Raw genomic sequence first — 16,713 nt, 5'->3', positions numbered from 1 at the left:
TTTTCCCCCCCCCCCCCCCCCCCCTTCAGAAATCTCAAATAAACACTGGAACAAATCGTTTGTGCCAAAGCTGACAGCACAGGCAATAGACAGCACGCTCAATCACATGCGCTCACAAGCCACCGTTCCATTTAAAATGGCTGCCCATTTTCGTGCCTCACTCTGATGTGACGAGTTGAAGGCAGAAGTACAACTTATTCAAGTCTGAAAGTGGAACATGAGTTCACATTTCAAACCTGACGCCTCCTTCAGGGGTTTCTTACGACAATGGAAACAAATTCCAGAAAGAGTGAGCAGACAATCACGCCGGACTGAACAAAGGTCTTGTAACAATCATCCTATAATCTGCTCCCACAGCAAGCCTAATTAGCCTACATAGCGACACAGGCACAGGACAGGAAGCACCATGGCGGCGGCGGCGGTGGTGGTGGTAGCAGACATCATGTACCTTGACAGCTCCTCAACGTAACACAGGATGGAGAATAAAGACAGTACATTTCCTGTGATTGGAAGCTTTTTAACTCACCACTGTCTGATGGTTGACTTGGATCACCTCATCCCCCGCATGGATCTTCTTACACTGGTCTGCTGGAGACTGCAGAGGCACAAAGAGGAGGACAGGAAAGGACAATGGGAACAAAGCAAGCGTGGATTCATTGTCATAGTGGGATATGAGACCATAAATTGTGGTTGGTGGAGTGTTAAGCTTCAGACTGACTGAAATAAAAACTCACATTCTCTGTGGTTCCGGTGATAACGTGGAGTCCATCATATGTCGATTTGATGTACATCCCCTGAAACACAAGCAGGAGGATTCAGTATCATACAGAGTGTGAAGAGAAATACAGCGAGGTCCAAAAGTCTGAGACCACTTTTCGCGGTTTCAGACTTTTTGAACATTGTACATGATATGGATCTTTTGCATCTGTGAGTCTGGGTCTGTATCTGTGTCTCTGTCTCTGTGTTGGCCAGAGCGATAGACTTGTGACTTCAAACTTGGACTTGAGTCAGATTTAGATCACAAAACTGAAGAACTGTACTACACCACTCCACACCATTTTCCCAAAAGACATATTCCACATTTGGTGTTATGATGATGCTGGTGAAGTGGATTTGTCTTAACACCTTGATGCAAAATCTCTGTCCCATAGGTGTTCAGCAAAGTTGACTTTGAAAGTGTATGATTCACACTGTTTTCATACTCGTTCAGTGACCCCCTCATACCCTGTACAGAAGCGTCTGCATTTATGTTGTTTCCACATATTTCTTAATGTTTTTCCTTTGATTTATCACCCAACTTGCTAAAGACCTGACTTGAGTTGAGACTTAAAAGCAGAGAAACATTCAAGTCTCAAGTTTTGACCAAGTAAAGTAAATAATTAATTAAGACAGCAAAAGGCAGGCAGTGCATATTCACACACCTTGAATATTTAAATGTCAGTGCTATGCATACAAGAGACTTTAGTTGTGTAAAAACACTAACAGCTTTTACAGGAGAAAGCTCAACTGCTGTGTGAAAAATAGTCCAATTACAGTTCAAATGCCTATTTCCTTATGAGGACTTGTGACTTCATGCTATTTGTTCCCCAGGACTCGAGACTTGGTGATATTACAAGACTTGACTTAGACTTTTCCAGACCATTTAAAGCTGCATTAATTGATTATGGGCAGTGGAAGAAGATGAAAACATAACAGTGTCATATTACTGTGTGGTTGTTGTTGGCATACTGTTGCTTATTTACATATCCAGAAGGTACAGAAGGTGCGGAGGAACATTAGCATTCATTTGGACTCATCTTTGTGCCATTTAAGTAGAATATTCATTCATTCATCAAATCATCATTGTAGCTTTGGTTTGGTCTCCATCGATTCCTAAAAGAAATAACTGGTTCTCTAGGTTCTGTATGTTCCATATGTTCTATATGTTCAGCAGCTAGTTTCTAACTTTGTATTTTTGCCATTTGTCGCTGCGTAGGTAGCGTACAGTCGATTACAAGGTTAATGAGAGCAGAGTTTGTGGGCCTTAAAACCAAAACAATGAGCTAAAAGGTGCTCAAATGGTCCGTAGAAAACTGAGAGGAACCATAGAGCTGGGTAATACATTTCTGTGGGTTCATCAATACAACTGTCACCTTTCACATTAGAGAAATTCTGTTAAGACGGCTTTAAAAACAGCCTTGGTGTATATGCTTGTTTGTGTCCTTACCAGTCCTTCACTGGGCATGATGCTGGTAAGGTGGACCACCTCCAGATGGGCAGACTGAGAGACCAGAGAGTCTGATGACAGAGAGATGATGTGGTCGCATATCCCTGCTAAGGTCTTACACTGGAGGTAAAAAGCGCAGAGGGAAAAAAAAGACAGGAAAGGAGAGAGAGAAAGGGAGAGCGACAAAAAGAGAAAGACGGAAAGTTATTGAGATTGGTTTTGGTCCGCGAGGGATGCTGTGACCTAGCTGGAGGAGGTGAAACAGAAATCATTTCATCAGATTGTTCCACATCGCCACTTCCATCACTCCAGCACACAAACTGTTTCCTGTCACAGTCTGTCCACAGGCATGCCCACAAGACACCGTCACAGACAGAACAACACATCACCGATACCAGACAACCCCGAGGTGCCTAGATGACATTTTCTAACATCTAAATTACAGAGCACAGATTTCATTTGTTGTTATCTGTATTTTATTTTTTTATTTTCGCCATCACGTCAACTAAACACAGTTGGACACCTTGTTGTAAGGTGGATAGATTATTTGTGCTGTGATTTTTTTTTTTTTCTTTCACACTGCACTTATATTCCTAATACATATTACTCCATTTGAGTGCATCCAAGCAAATACGCCAAATAAAAAGCATGGCTTCACCTTGCCTTTGTTCTAAATGAACCTTAACTGTTTTTCAGGCTATTTGTCTGCTTGGTCACGCATGCAAGTTAATTTATCATCAGCAACATCTCTGCCTTCTAATCTTGGCTGATTGACTGCAGTGGTTTTACCGAGACTGTTACCCTGGTTATCCTGCCTCGATGCATTGCTGCTTAGTGCACACATGCATGTAAACACACACACGCACACACACACACACACACACACACACACACACACACACACACACACACACGTGAGAAACATGTGAGTCAATATACAGTATATTCTCTACATTCACACAGGCTACGTGACAGTGATGAACCCTGCATAAAATAATCTTCCGATCTCAATCCTAATGAGCAATTACTGGATTATTACCGGTTATGAAATGAACAGAGGAGATCTTCAACACACACACAGACACACACATAGGATGTACAAGCCCTTACACACTCACACACACACGCACATCATCGCTCAGAGCCTGTGATTCATTCAGTGTGAGAGAAAAGGTGGAGAATCTTCAGTGAGCTGGCTATGTGATTCTAATGCTCTCTCTCTCTCTCTGTTTCTGTCTCTCTTACTGTCTCTCACTCACACACACACACACACACACACACTCACACACGCACGCACGCACGCACGCACGCACGCACGCACGCACGCACACACACACACACACACACACACACACACACTTCCACCCTTTTCTGGGTCAGTTATTTGAACATTACACTGCTGGTTTCTGTTCATTCAGTAGTATTATGTCAAGGTGCACACATTACGTAATGGGATACCCACATCTGCTCATGTCATGCAAAGACACCAAAGAAAATTTTGAGCTTTAATTTGAAAAAGGGAAAGGGAAAAAGATTTAAGAAAAAAAAAAAAAAAGGGGGGTTGGGATTGGGGGTAGAAGCAATGTTTATCTAATCCTGCCGATATAGTCGTTAAGTAGCATGTGAAGTGCCCAGCTGGATACCACAGCAAGTGACAATGTTGTGCCTCTGCTTGTGTCCCCGCTTTGATCATTGGACTAATAGTCTTGACCTGGGATTAACACGGGCCGAGACACAAAAGGACAGTCACCACAGCATGGAGACTCTCAACTCCTCCAGCGCTGACACACCCAGCCTTGATCTGACATGCCTCCAGGAGAATCAGAGCGCAGATTATAGGGAAGTTAACTTATGTGGCTGGCTGGCGTGAGATTTAAAAGCAGTCAAACAGAAAGCCAGACATAGTACGCTGCCAAATGGATTAAGCTCTGGCTGCACACTCCCCCCCACCACCACCACCACCAACACCTCCCTCATTCTCATTCTCTCTCGCCCTTTCTTCCTCATGGACTCGCACCTTCTCCCTCGCGCGCACACGTTCACATGCTAACATACACACCAAGTGCAATTGCGTAATTATTCGTCTCCCTGTGCATGAGCTGTGGCAAATATAAACCTGAGACCGAGACGCGGGGAAAGATGGAGAGAAGGAAGGAGGGAGAAGGGGAGTGGGAGAGAGAACTAGAAAAGCAGGGAGGTGGGAGAGAGAGAGTCCGGGAGGAAAGGGGGGGAAAACAAGGGAAAGGGAAAACACACAACTAGGACAGTCTTATGTAATTCCTCTCATCCTTATGCATGCATGCACATAAAAACGCACACACTCATACACACTTCACGCTCCATCAGACACACAGACTCACACATGCTCATATCTTATCGCTCTTCTTCTCCCTCTATCTCCACCCCCCCCAACCCCCACCCTCACACACACACACACACACAAACACACTATCCCTATCCATCTGATTGCTGCAGGCTGTAGTCTAGAGGAGAGCAGAGTAGCAGTGAGTTTTGCATTATTGAGCAGAAGCTGACAAACGTACAACTACCACTACAGTAGCTACAGCAGCATTGACCGGAGCATCAAGCAGTCTCTGAACCCCATGCTGGATGCACACAGGGGGGCTCACTGGCTGGGAGACTCTAACATACATGTCGGCCTAGATCAAAATCCCATCATACATTACTTAGTTTGGCATTTTGGGAAATATTACATACGACATTATTCACTTCCTTGCCAATACATAGGTGAATGGTGCTGTACTGTAAATATAAAGCCAGGGGACAAGTAGCTTACCTAGCATAAAACATCTGCCTAACAGCAAGTTGACAAGATGTGGTTATGTGATGCAACTCTACATGGTTGTTTGTACCCTTTGGTTTAAGTTAAGATAAATCAAGCAAATTATAACATGTTAGTGAGTTTTAGATGTGCAGGTATAGGCGCTGGATAGAGTTGCCTGTTTACCCTGGTTTACAGTCTTTACGCTGGAAACACACCGTCTGCATTGCGCGTGCGTGGTGGCTGCGTCGCTGAACTACTGTGGCTCACAGTGTGCGTGTGTTCACACCGGCTGTGTCTCTGCTGTGATGCTGCTACTGCCAGCTCTATCTCTCTACATAGAGTTTGCAGGTTACTCAAATGTTGGATTTCTTTTCATTATGAATTGATTTCTGATTTCTTTTTGACAGAAAAATGTCACCAAAATGCCTCAGTCTCCACTTGCAGCTAAAATGATTAAAAAATAAATAAATAAAAAAAAAGGTCATATTTTTTCATGTCAGTGACATATTCAAATTCAGCTTAGACATATAGTGCAAGGTGTCAGTTTGTGTAATGTTCTAAGAATCTCTAGAGGCGAGAGACGCAGTCTGCTCCAGCCCGTTAACATGGGCGTTGAAATGAAAACCAAGACGTTCTGTAGCCGCCACGCAGCCAGTGTGGTTCCGGTCTTATGCTAAGCTAAGCTAACCATCTCCTGGCACTAGTTTCATATCTAACAGACTGACACGAGAATGGTGTTGATCTTCTCAACTCGTGGCAAAATAGCGAATAAGCGTATTTCACAAAATATCAAACTCTGTTAGACTCTTAAGTAAAACTACTAATACCATGTGACAAGATTCCTGTGTCCTATGTTGAACATTTTTAAACGTCTTTAATTCTGTAAAACTGCAGGAATATTAATCCAAAATTTGTATCAAAGGCAAGACGCTCGTCATGCAGAACACCCCCTTTAACAGAGCTTACTGTAATGTATTATACTTTGGGATTACTGAGTTTTTGTTACAAATGCATTAACATCAACAGCAGCAATTGCTTTACATTTTTGGGTCATATTATAAAATACATAAAACACAGAAAGGCAGGTCCTGCTTATACATATATAAAGCTAAAAGAAGAAAGACACACATGAGTCATAATATCTCTACAGTATAATTTCACAGAATGTTGTTATATACAAAATCTGAAATAGATTGTGTGCCGAAAATATCAGAGAAAAGAAACTGCTTGGTTTAAATTTAAGTTTTGGTTATTACAGTGAAAAATATGGAAAACAAAAAGGAGCTAGAATTTAAATCATTGAGATGACACATGGGACAAGTCGGCTGCAAAAGAAAAGTCTACAGTTCTTAAATTAATTCTATAAAACATTGTTCTGTGTTCCACATTTTTTTTTGCATGTCCCGTGTGTGTGTGTGTGTGTGTGTGTGTGTGTGTGTGTGTGTGTGTGTGTGTGGTTTAGTGGTTATGTCACTTCACCTCCACTTTCTTAATTTCTAAAACACATGATAAACAACGATCAGCAAGGATGCAGCATCTAAAAACAAACACCTCGTTCTCTCTCTCTCTCTCTCTCTCTGTCTCTCTCTCTCTCTCCTTCACGCTGTCTCCTTACTTCATGCTTAAACCTCCCACACATAACAGATTTAGTCATGTGGAGCTTTTAGTCTGGTACGGAGGGTTTTGTGTGCGCATGTGTGTGTGTGTGTGAGTGTGTGTGTACATGTGAAGAGCCATCTAAATATTTGAATTTGGCCAATGTCACTGTCTTGTTTTTTGCTTCTAACAACAGAGGTAAACGACAGTCGCAGTCCCACAACCAAAACGCTAAGGGGGGAGTAATTCTGACAGAGGGAACATCGTAACATCTCAAATACAGTCTTATGATTGGTTTGGTTGATAGAAATATGTTATAGACTTGTATTTTTACCATGAACATCTGAGTATTTTCCTTTTCCTTTCTCCACCTGACCTTGAATGGCAGCAGGAAGTGTCCCAGTCCAACTGTCAGCCCGGATCAGACACTAGCTGCTCACTGGGTTTCACACGTGGACACAGACAGTTCTCCGTCATACATGCACGCACACACACACTCACACGCACGCACGCACGCACGCACGCACACACACTCACACGCACGCACACACGCAGAAGCTAAACTAGGGCTTTCAAAAGGCCTCAGGCTCGCTTGGACTTTAACATGCAGAATTTTGGGCCACAAATTCCTACAAAAAACAAACAGTACTCTGATATGCACACACACTCACAAACACACACTCATGCAGAAAATACACAACACATATAGGCAGTCTCATACACACATACATAAGACATACTCTTCAGCTGTGTATCCTCAGTGTGAAAAAAGTTGAAAAAAAAATTGAAAAGAAGAATGTGTATTATAAGATTTCATTAAAGGAATGGTTTCACATTTTGGTTTGCTTTCTTGCCAAGAGTTTAATGAGAAGATCGAAACCACTCTCATGTCTGTACAGTGAATGTGAAGCTGGAGCCAGAGGCCAGTTAAAGAAAGGAAACAGGTGGAAGCAACTATCTGACTCCGTCCAGAGGAAACAAACTCAGCCAACCAGCATTTCTACAGCTCACTAATGATAAAAGATCACTTAGAATAAGTTTATTTCCCAAAATCTCAAACGATTCCTTTAAAGCAACAAGGCCTTTGCTTTGATTCAGTGTAGCGGAGGTGATATCCTGGAAATGTAATACTGCATACACTAGGGCAGTAATCTTGTTGGGGTTGTTTTATCTCTCCATTTAAAAGCTGCCATTGTTGAGTGAACCACCTCCTTGTTTTCTGTGATAAACAACAGGCCAACAACTTTCAATCAGTATTAAAAAAATGACATTTAAAAGCAGAAACTTACCACATGGAGAATCTTATTCTCTGTCTCATACACAGTGCAATCCTGCAAAACAAGTGGAAGACAGAACGAGAGAGAGAGAAAAAACATTAGACGGAAAAAGCGTCAATGTGAACATCCGCACAGAGGCTCAAATATCTCCCTCCTCCAAATATAACAGTGGAGAAAGAAGGAAATAAGAGAAATGAGAGATGGATGAGTTCTTCTCCACCAGAGAACATCAGCAGTCAGCTATTTTATTTCCAACCTTCCACATTATGTATGTTACTTTATAATCTTAGCAGGATAGATACATAGGATTTACCAGTTTGGAACTTACTCTGCTGCGTGGAGATTCATGAGTCTCCTCAGGATTTAGAAATGACATTATTTGAACATGACAGATTGTTATTTAACGATAGCTGATAGTTAATCTATTTCTGGGAAAGCAGCCCACTGAATCCACCAGATGTGCATCGTAGCAGTTAATTCATCTGTTTGATGCATTAGTGCGGGCAGCAATGCCACCTTTGTCTGTCTCGCTGCACCCTGGCAGCCACATGTTCATTTGGCCCATTGTGCACCTTCGGTGGCCCCTTTCTCTTCGCTCTCCTCTGGCCCTTGTAAGAGGGGATGGGTGTTATCTGCTCAGCTCCAGGACTCACTCTGGGCACACGGACAAACACACTCTCACACACTCTCTAAGCAGGCTCTTACAGGGAGGACGTGGATGAGGTCCAGGACAGCAGACATAGTTTCTGTCCAAACAATGAGATTTCTACAGTATCAGAGTGTGTATGCATGCACCTCCAGATTTAGCTAGAGGGAGAGTAGGAGAACGGGAAATGAAGGGATGAGAGGCCCCTAGTTTATTCTCCATCAGGGTCCATAAGTTAAGCAGGGGATGAGGTCTAACAATGCGTCAATGAGTACATTGCCTAAGGCTGTTACTGAGAGCTACTTGTCCCATCAGCCATGCTGCAAACAGCCTGTGGCATTGGACATATGTTTCACTCATAGTCAAATCTATAGGAATGAGCTATAGACCAGAGCAAGCTTCATCCGTATCGATGTTCCCAGTCCAAACCCACTTTAGCTCTGCCCTTTCAAATCGAACTCTGACCTTTTCTGTATGGGTGTAATGAGTATGGGCATGATGGACTGTGTGACGCATGCATCCTGTGTGTTTGCTGTATGTGTGTGTGTAAGCACCTGTTGTACGATGGTAGTTAATTCTAGGCAGAGCTGCACGATGTTGTTCTTCAGTAATGAATACTCTGTCACACTGGCAAATGGAGACCTGAAAGAGACAAAAAACAAAAAAGTTTATAATTTGACTCCTTATGACCTTAGTTTAAATTTGGTTATTGTTTTTATCAAATGATCCTCTGAATGGGAAATTGAGCATAGTGTTTTTCCATTGCATTCAAGGCAAAGAAGGAATCAAAATCACACTTTAAGCATATAAATGAATATGAGCAAAGCATATTTGGTCAAGAGTTTCTTTACTCCGTTTTGGGGAACTGCTTTTATTTTATATTGGTGTTTTCATTTCATTCTGTTCAGTTCATTTATTTCCTAAAGGTGTTATTTTAAAAGCCGTGAGAGGGCAGTGAGAGAGAGAAATAAAAGCTATTCTCTGCTCCTCTCAGAGCACAGGAGCAACTGATAAAGACAAACAACAATATTTGGTTTTATATTGTGACCAGGAGGCAACGCAACTCAGGGATCTACTAAAGCTCAACATTGCTTTATTGTATGTGTTCTCAGGTTCATGTGAGTCCATTAGCTGATATAAAAAAAAAAAGAAAAACAATTTTACGCTCATGCTTGTATTCTTTATCCATCTATGACTTGTTGCTAAATTAAAGGGGGCCACAGTAACAGGAACAACTGACTATATAATGCAGAACAGTACAAACTATCTCTGTGACGTATACCATGTTGTATTACTGTTGAAACTTTGTGTCAGAGGGAGATTGTAAGGTGTTGCTTTTATTTTTCCCACTGCCTGGTGTGGCATGTCTGTGTGGCTGAGTTCAGTTCAGTTAGGTTAAGTTGGAATATCAATACCACAAATATCTGTCCATAACAGGAGAGTTAGCTTAAACAGCTAGCCAGGCTAGGTTTGTCCAGTCTCTGTGCCTCTTTCTGTTTTGTATTATGAGCATAGCTGACCATGTTTTGATGAGAGACTCCACCAGGTAAAGTTTAAAAAATAACTTGACTGTATTCATATTATAGTCATAGTAATATAGTTGTACTGTAGCATGAAATTTATATAATTTCATTTTAGCTTTCATCCTTATTGGATGAAGACCAAATGTATTTTAACACCCAAGGTGTAATCCCTACCTGTCAAGCCAGGCAAGAAGGTTCTTGGCTGCACCAATCAGGTCCACCACTGAGGTAAGGAAATCATTGGGTAGCCTCCGGGAAGCTCGTCCATCGTAGTGTCCGCCCCTCCGCCGGCCCAGGATGAAGTTCTGGAGGTTCTTTGCTGAAGCGTTTAGCTTGTGGGACAAAGTGCGAAGGTTCTCTGTCTCTAGGCCGTAGTTCTGCAGGACAAACAGAAGGATTCATTTTAAAAACAGAAGCACAGTATGTCATACACCAATGGTTTGAAGTTACTCGGTTGGCTTCAAAGTTCAAAATTCTGCTTACCAATCCACATAACTCCTTGATACAGATGAATCAAACACAATACGTTGTATTAATTAGTGAGCTTTTAGAGGTGCTGGTAGCTTTAGTTATTAACTTTGGAAATAGAAGAGCTAGCTTCCTCCCTCAGCCTGCACTCTTTGTGCTGAGCTAGGCTAATCCTCCTCCCTTGCTCCATACTTCAAATGCACAGACATGAAAAAGTAATTTGTCCAAACTACCTGAATATTTACAGTTTTATTGATCTATTTCTATCTGTAGGTTTAAAAGAAAAATCCTTTATACAGTATATTGTATGTACAGCATATATAAAAAGTAATTTAAAACTATTTATTATTTATCATTTATTTATCATTTAGTATTTATAAACCTTATATTTTGGAGTATATTCATTGTAACAGATACAGTACACATTTTTTATCATACTAAATACTGATTAAATGGTCTTTTTGCAATTTTTATGTGTTGAGTGAACAAGGATAAACAGTAACTGAAACATGGTAATTCTGAGTACAATGAACTGAAATTAGAATTACTATCTCTGAATAACCATTAGCATTTTCATAAAACAGCCACTTTCTGCACTAATACAAGAACACTAAGCTGGTTGAATAGCCCATTATGGCACTGTGACCCTTTTAAATAAACACACACACACACACACACACACACACACACAGAGACCCACTAAGCCACATTGCGCTCAGTGTCCCAAGGCACCTCTAGTCATGTCCTGCCTGACGGAGCCTGATTCCTGCTGACACAAAGGCTATACACACACATGCACACAACCAAAAAGGCAAACACACACACATATCCTTGTATAGTCAGATGCACAGCCTGAACTAGACGTATCTATTCCTCCCCTGCCTCTAGATCTATTCTACACAGTCACGACCACAGTGACTACAAAGGAGAGAGGGTTTCACAGTGGCGGCAGCAGAGAGAGAGAGACAGAGACAGACAGAGAGAGAGGGAGAGAGACAGAGAGAAGGAAGGGAGAAAAATGAGGGAATTGAGGAACTAAAGAGGCAGAAGACAAGAGACAAGAGGGAGAGAGAGAAAGAGAAAGCACCCAGCTATGCATCTCACTGAAACTGGGTCATGCATACACTGTGTTCTGTATAATCTTCTGTATTCTGTGTGAAAATACATAGATGTATACATGAACTTGGAGAGAACATGTTTGCACAGCTGTAATTAGGCTGTCCTATGATTCGATCTAGAGCTGTGTGCAGCCCTCTCCAGGGGACAGAGTGCTGAGATAAAGCGGAGGGAAAAAATGCCCTGTGTCGACTGTCTGAATGACTGTGTGTGTGTGTGTGTGTGTGTGTGTGTGTGCGTGTGTGTGTGTGTGTGTGACTGTGGAGAAAGAGAGAGAAATAATTTGAGCAGTGCGTGCATATGTGCGCTTGTGTGTGTCAAATCAATACAGTAAGAGGGCGATGCTATTAGAGCGACCCCCCCCCCCACCCTTCCTCCACCTTCATGTCGATGTGGTTGCCATAGCAGCTATGTGTGGAGTGGCCTCTCCTCTACGCTGAAATTTCTACCATTGTCCACAGAATCAAAATGGGCAAAAAACACAACTTTGCATTTTAATCTTTTTCTTTCAAAAGTAAAATATTGATGAGACTTACTAGTCTCAATAGTCTCAACCCACGTAAGAGAGTATATAACCTCTACTCATCAAGAGAGAATTGATTGTATGTGTCACTCTCAGCGTGGAAGATCTGGGTCCAATGGGCTAAACTCAACTCAACTACAGGTTTTTCTTATTTACCCAAAAACAGCTCCAATTTTCAAGTATTGAACGCTTGAAATTTTTATGTGAATGTTCAAAACAAATTGTTTTCATTTACGCTTTGCACAAGTAGGTAAAAACAATGCTGTCATAAAAGGAAAAGGGGAAGAGAAAAGAAACAATAAAATCACATAGACAAAATAGAGACAAATATACATGCACACACAACTGCTGGTCAAACCAGAGTGTAGAGGCAAAGGAAAATACTACGTGGAGTGAGTGGAGTGCAGATGGTAATGCAGGACGCTATCTTGGGGTAAACCCAAAGATAACATTCAACTTTCATTTAAGCTCTCCTATATGGAACATCTGAGGGATCCTGTCTAATCAGCTCTGATGTTGAAACGAGGATGGAAAGCACAAGAAATATGAATTATGGCAAATATTTAATAGCTTTGAAGTAACCAACAGGATTTTAAAATCAATTTGGAGTCATGCAGGGTAACATTGAAAAGGAACCAACATAGACAGCTGACTCATCTGCATGAAAGAGTTAGAGGAGGAGAGGAAGGCACGAATCACTTTGTCAGAACAAAAGAAGAACAGGGACTTAGAAGTTAGAAACTAATTATTATTAGAGATTATGCCAAGATATTTTAAGGGTTCTGAGGAGATGTTAAGACTTAAGTTGTTTGCAAGATGTTTTGGTATATATTCAGAATATCCTGTCTGTTTGCATGGGTTTTCTTCCAGGTGCTCTAGTATGTCCAGACATTTAAAGATCAGATTGATTCAAAACTCTGCATTTCTGATAGCTATGATTGTGTTTGTCTGTGTGTTAGCCCAATAGACTGAGAGTGTCTCTGTGTTTTATCCAGTGTCATTAGATAATGATGCCATTCCTCTGGCGCTGGAGGAAGAAAGGAGAGGTTTAGAAATTGCATGGAGTTGTATCCAACTGAATGTAAAAGCTAAAAGTCAACCTTATCAGCTGATGGAAGAATATGGGAATTTGTGTGATAGATTTCATAAAGTGAGATGAATAGGTGCCAGTGAGATACAATCTTTGGGATACAAAGAAATCTCCAAAACAAATAATTACTTGCCTAAACTGCTGCATGAACGTCACATTTACACATTAATTGACTAGATTTTCTGCTGATTTTCTGATTATCTGATTATAGAAAAATCTCCATAAAGCTAAAGCTCTAAACTGTTTCTACAGTGTGTGGCAATGGAAAAAGGCGATACATTTACTACTGCTACTACTATTTGCTACTCTCGCTGACTTTGATGCCTTGATGAATTGATGCTTCAGAGAGACAGGGCTCATTTACCACCTTCTTTTGTATATAGTAGTTCATGTTTTAAGTTGCTTAGTTTTGACACTTCTTATTTAACTTCAATGCAACGACATCTATGTCTATGTCATTTATGCGTGTCTTTCAACTCAGATATTAGGATGAGCAGGGGTTTTATTCTTAACTTATGCCCATTTCTTGGCACATCTTGCTGAAAATTCACTGCACACATAGGAACCTGCTTAGCATAGATGCTAGGGGCAAAAACTCGATTGCATAGGCATAAAAGAGGGGACTTTTCCACATTTACAGCGAGACTGAAAGCTCAGTCAGCACTTGAAACTTGCATTGATCCAGGGCCACAGAAGCTCCCCTTTCTTACTGCAGGAAGACCAGAAAGTCATAATGGTTGAGCCAAGGGAATGGGGTTTTGCTTTCCTTATGATGGATTATATTGCTGACGACAGTGAATCGTCCTTTATTATCCCAATATTGACAGTCTACAGGTACTACAGAGCTGTGTGCCTTTGTTAACTGGGGAGTTCAGGTAGGCTATTTCTTAAAAGATAATTCTGTTTTATTACAACTCTTACTTTTGTAGTTTTGGTCATTATTTCTATCAGTAACTTTTGTAATTGATGAGATCTGAGAACATGGCAATATCACAACAAGGAAGTCCAATGGGGCAAGAAATGAGTAGAGGCACGATCACAAAAATTGCAAACTAGCCAAGAGTTTAGTCAGATTATGTAAACCACAAGTGAGCATACCCAAATTGTTGGCACAGGAAAACTGTAGGAATGCACAACTACAGCAAGTTTGATAGGTCAAAGTTAAACAGTGAAGTCTGTCTGTACACTGTGATTGAGTATTACAGTGTACAGTGTGATCAGTATGGGTAATAATTTTACTGTTCTCCTTTGATTTCTCTTACAAATAAATGTGTAACCCGGGGCTTTGTTTGAAACCAGTTTAATTGTCAGATGTCGATGTGTTCCTTGATTAACACACAGTGTTAGATCATATCTGCTAGGAATTATATCTGAAAGTAAAAAAAGAAAGACCCAAGCTGTAATAAACGATTTAGTGATTCATCTTGTCTACCTGGCATCCCTGAATGTGTGTGTCTGTGTGTGTGTGTGTGTGTGTGTGTGTGTGTGTGTGTGTGTGTGTGTGTGTGTGTGTGTCCAGTTCCAGGACATATGGTGATTGCTGCTCTGGGACACTCATTCCCATGCCGGAACATCTGAATGAGAAGAGGTGCTGATTAGCACACACACAAGCATGTATGCATACACACTCGCTCACACTAACACACACACTCTCACACACATTCAAACCCCAACTAATCCAGCCATGTGTGCCTGAGAGATAAGGTGCATCCTACATACTCTTTCCACATACTCTCTCTCTCTCTCTCTGTCTCTCTCTCTTCTTCTCTCTTCCTCTTTCTCTCTCTGGGAGAGTAGCACCTAATTCTCCCTAATTCCCTAATCCTGAGCAGGGCCACTGCACATACAGTCAGCAGTGACAGAGACAGTACACACAAAGCAGGGCCCAAATGATAGACAATTTTTCTAGCCATTTCTTAAGCCAATATCAATATCTGGCTGAGGAAAATAAACAACAACCAATATATACATCTTTCTACCTGACAGAATTTCTTTAGCGGTTGCATAAAATAAAATTATTCCTAGAAAGTTTTACTCAGATTTGATGTTAAGGTAATTCTGGCAAACAGAGTAAAAATTAAAATGTTGTAACATAAATCCTCTTTATACATGCTAAAGCATAAAACAATGTCTAAAATACTAATATACTAAGGGCTGGCTATAATTTGAAACTTTTGGACACTATACACTGTGGAAGTTTCGGCACTAACACCAAACAATGTTTTAAATGTTTTTCCACAAAAACCTTGTTTCATTTTAAAAAAGAAGCTAATATTCTCAGATGCCGAGTAGTTTCACACAAGTAGCTGTAGAAAATCTTACAAGAACAAAATAAGAATGTCTAAAATTGCCATTTGGATTTAAATCACTAGAAATAATATAAAATTGCTTAAGTAGCTAGCAAGCAAATCGCTAACACATAGGCCAGCAGGAAACATGCTCGCAACATTCAACAAGCTTCTTCGTATTTTCTCTGTACTGTTTTCTCTTTACACTAACAAGTGGTCGCTAACAGGACATTGAATTCACAGAATTTACTCAAAACATGTATTTGTACCTTCGACTCCTTTCTGGTAACTATCAGCACAAGAGTTTTGTATAGAGCCCCAAAACCTATATAAGGCAGTATAAGATTATCAGATGGACCAAAAATATAACTGACTAAAACAGTACTTTAATTAAATAATTAAAATGGAGTGCTAAAGCTCGTATACTTTTCCAGTCTAATAAAATCTTTGTCTTTACATGCGCTAAGCTGATGATATAAATTAAACCTTATTTTAACTTATCTTCCTTTTTTTTTTTTACTAGAATCTAATATCAGTGGAGTAATTGAGTGGCTAACTCACACATAAACAGTGCTGGCTAAACACACTGAGCTAGCCTACCTAGCTCAAGCTAACTTTCTTCTCCTGTATCATCACTGTATAAACTCTCTTAACAACAGCTAAAACATTTTAGCTGGCAAGCTAATGCCACTTTACTAAGCATTATTTATGAGTTTATTTATATTTTTGACTTGTGTGAAAACGCTTTACTACTACATTTTGTTAGTTTTGGGGCTCCAAAGGTTTAGTTAATGGCAGTCAGACCCAAAGACGCATTAACACACACATCATGGATCTGTACACAATACTCCTTCCAAAGTATTGTCAATTGAGAAGCATTATGTCATTCAGTAACAGAAACTGACTAACCAGGGCGCAGAGGAGGTCGACAGCTTCCAGGATGAGCTCCTGATGTCCTATTCTGGTGACACCCAGTTCCTCCAGCTCCTGATGGGTGATGTGCAGCAGCTGCTCTCCCCCCATCTGCTCCCGCTCAAAACTCTTCACGTACTGCTGGAGACAATCATCCAGACCTGAGGACAGCAAAGACGGGCACACATTAGCCTGCTGATGTTTCTACCATACTGTCACTGTGTATACTGTAAGAGGCATCCTGGTTAGCCAAAATCGACAAAATATTTTTATTGTCCCCCCC

General features: G+C 40.9%; 1 protein-coding gene across 3 annotated transcripts in view; it reads right to left on the bottom strand.

Moving 5' to 3' along the window:
- The window catches only part of LOC111646423 (connector enhancer of kinase suppressor of ras 2), a 65,050-nt gene that overhangs the window by 34,374 nt on the left and 13,963 nt on the right, over window positions 1–16,713 (bottom strand). For all 3 annotated transcript variants that reach the window (XM_023395903.2, XM_023395905.2, XM_023395904.2), the window contains exons 2-8: window positions 16,428–16,591; window positions 10,208–10,410; window positions 9,065–9,152; window positions 7,877–7,918; window positions 2,207–2,326; window positions 735–794; window positions 527–595 (exon numbers count right to left, since the gene is read on the bottom strand). In XM_023395903.2, the coding sequence (XP_023251671.1) occupies window positions 527–595; window positions 735–794; window positions 2,207–2,326; window positions 7,877–7,918; window positions 9,065–9,152; window positions 10,208–10,410; window positions 16,428–16,591 (746 nt within the window). The remainder of the gene's footprint in view (window positions 1–526; window positions 596–734; window positions 795–2,206; window positions 2,327–7,876; window positions 7,919–9,064; window positions 9,153–10,207; window positions 10,411–16,427; window positions 16,592–16,713) is intronic.

This window comes from Seriola lalandi, unplaced genomic scaffold (genome assembly GCF_002814215.2).
Source record: "Seriola lalandi dorsalis isolate HSWRI2012SDOR001 ecotype SW California unplaced genomic scaffold, Sedor1 jcf7180002054971, whole genome shotgun sequence".
NCBI classification, from domain to species: Eukaryota; Metazoa; Chordata; class Actinopteri; order Carangiformes; family Carangidae; genus Seriola; species Seriola lalandi.
This window is presented reverse-complemented; position numbering and strand designations above follow the sequence as displayed.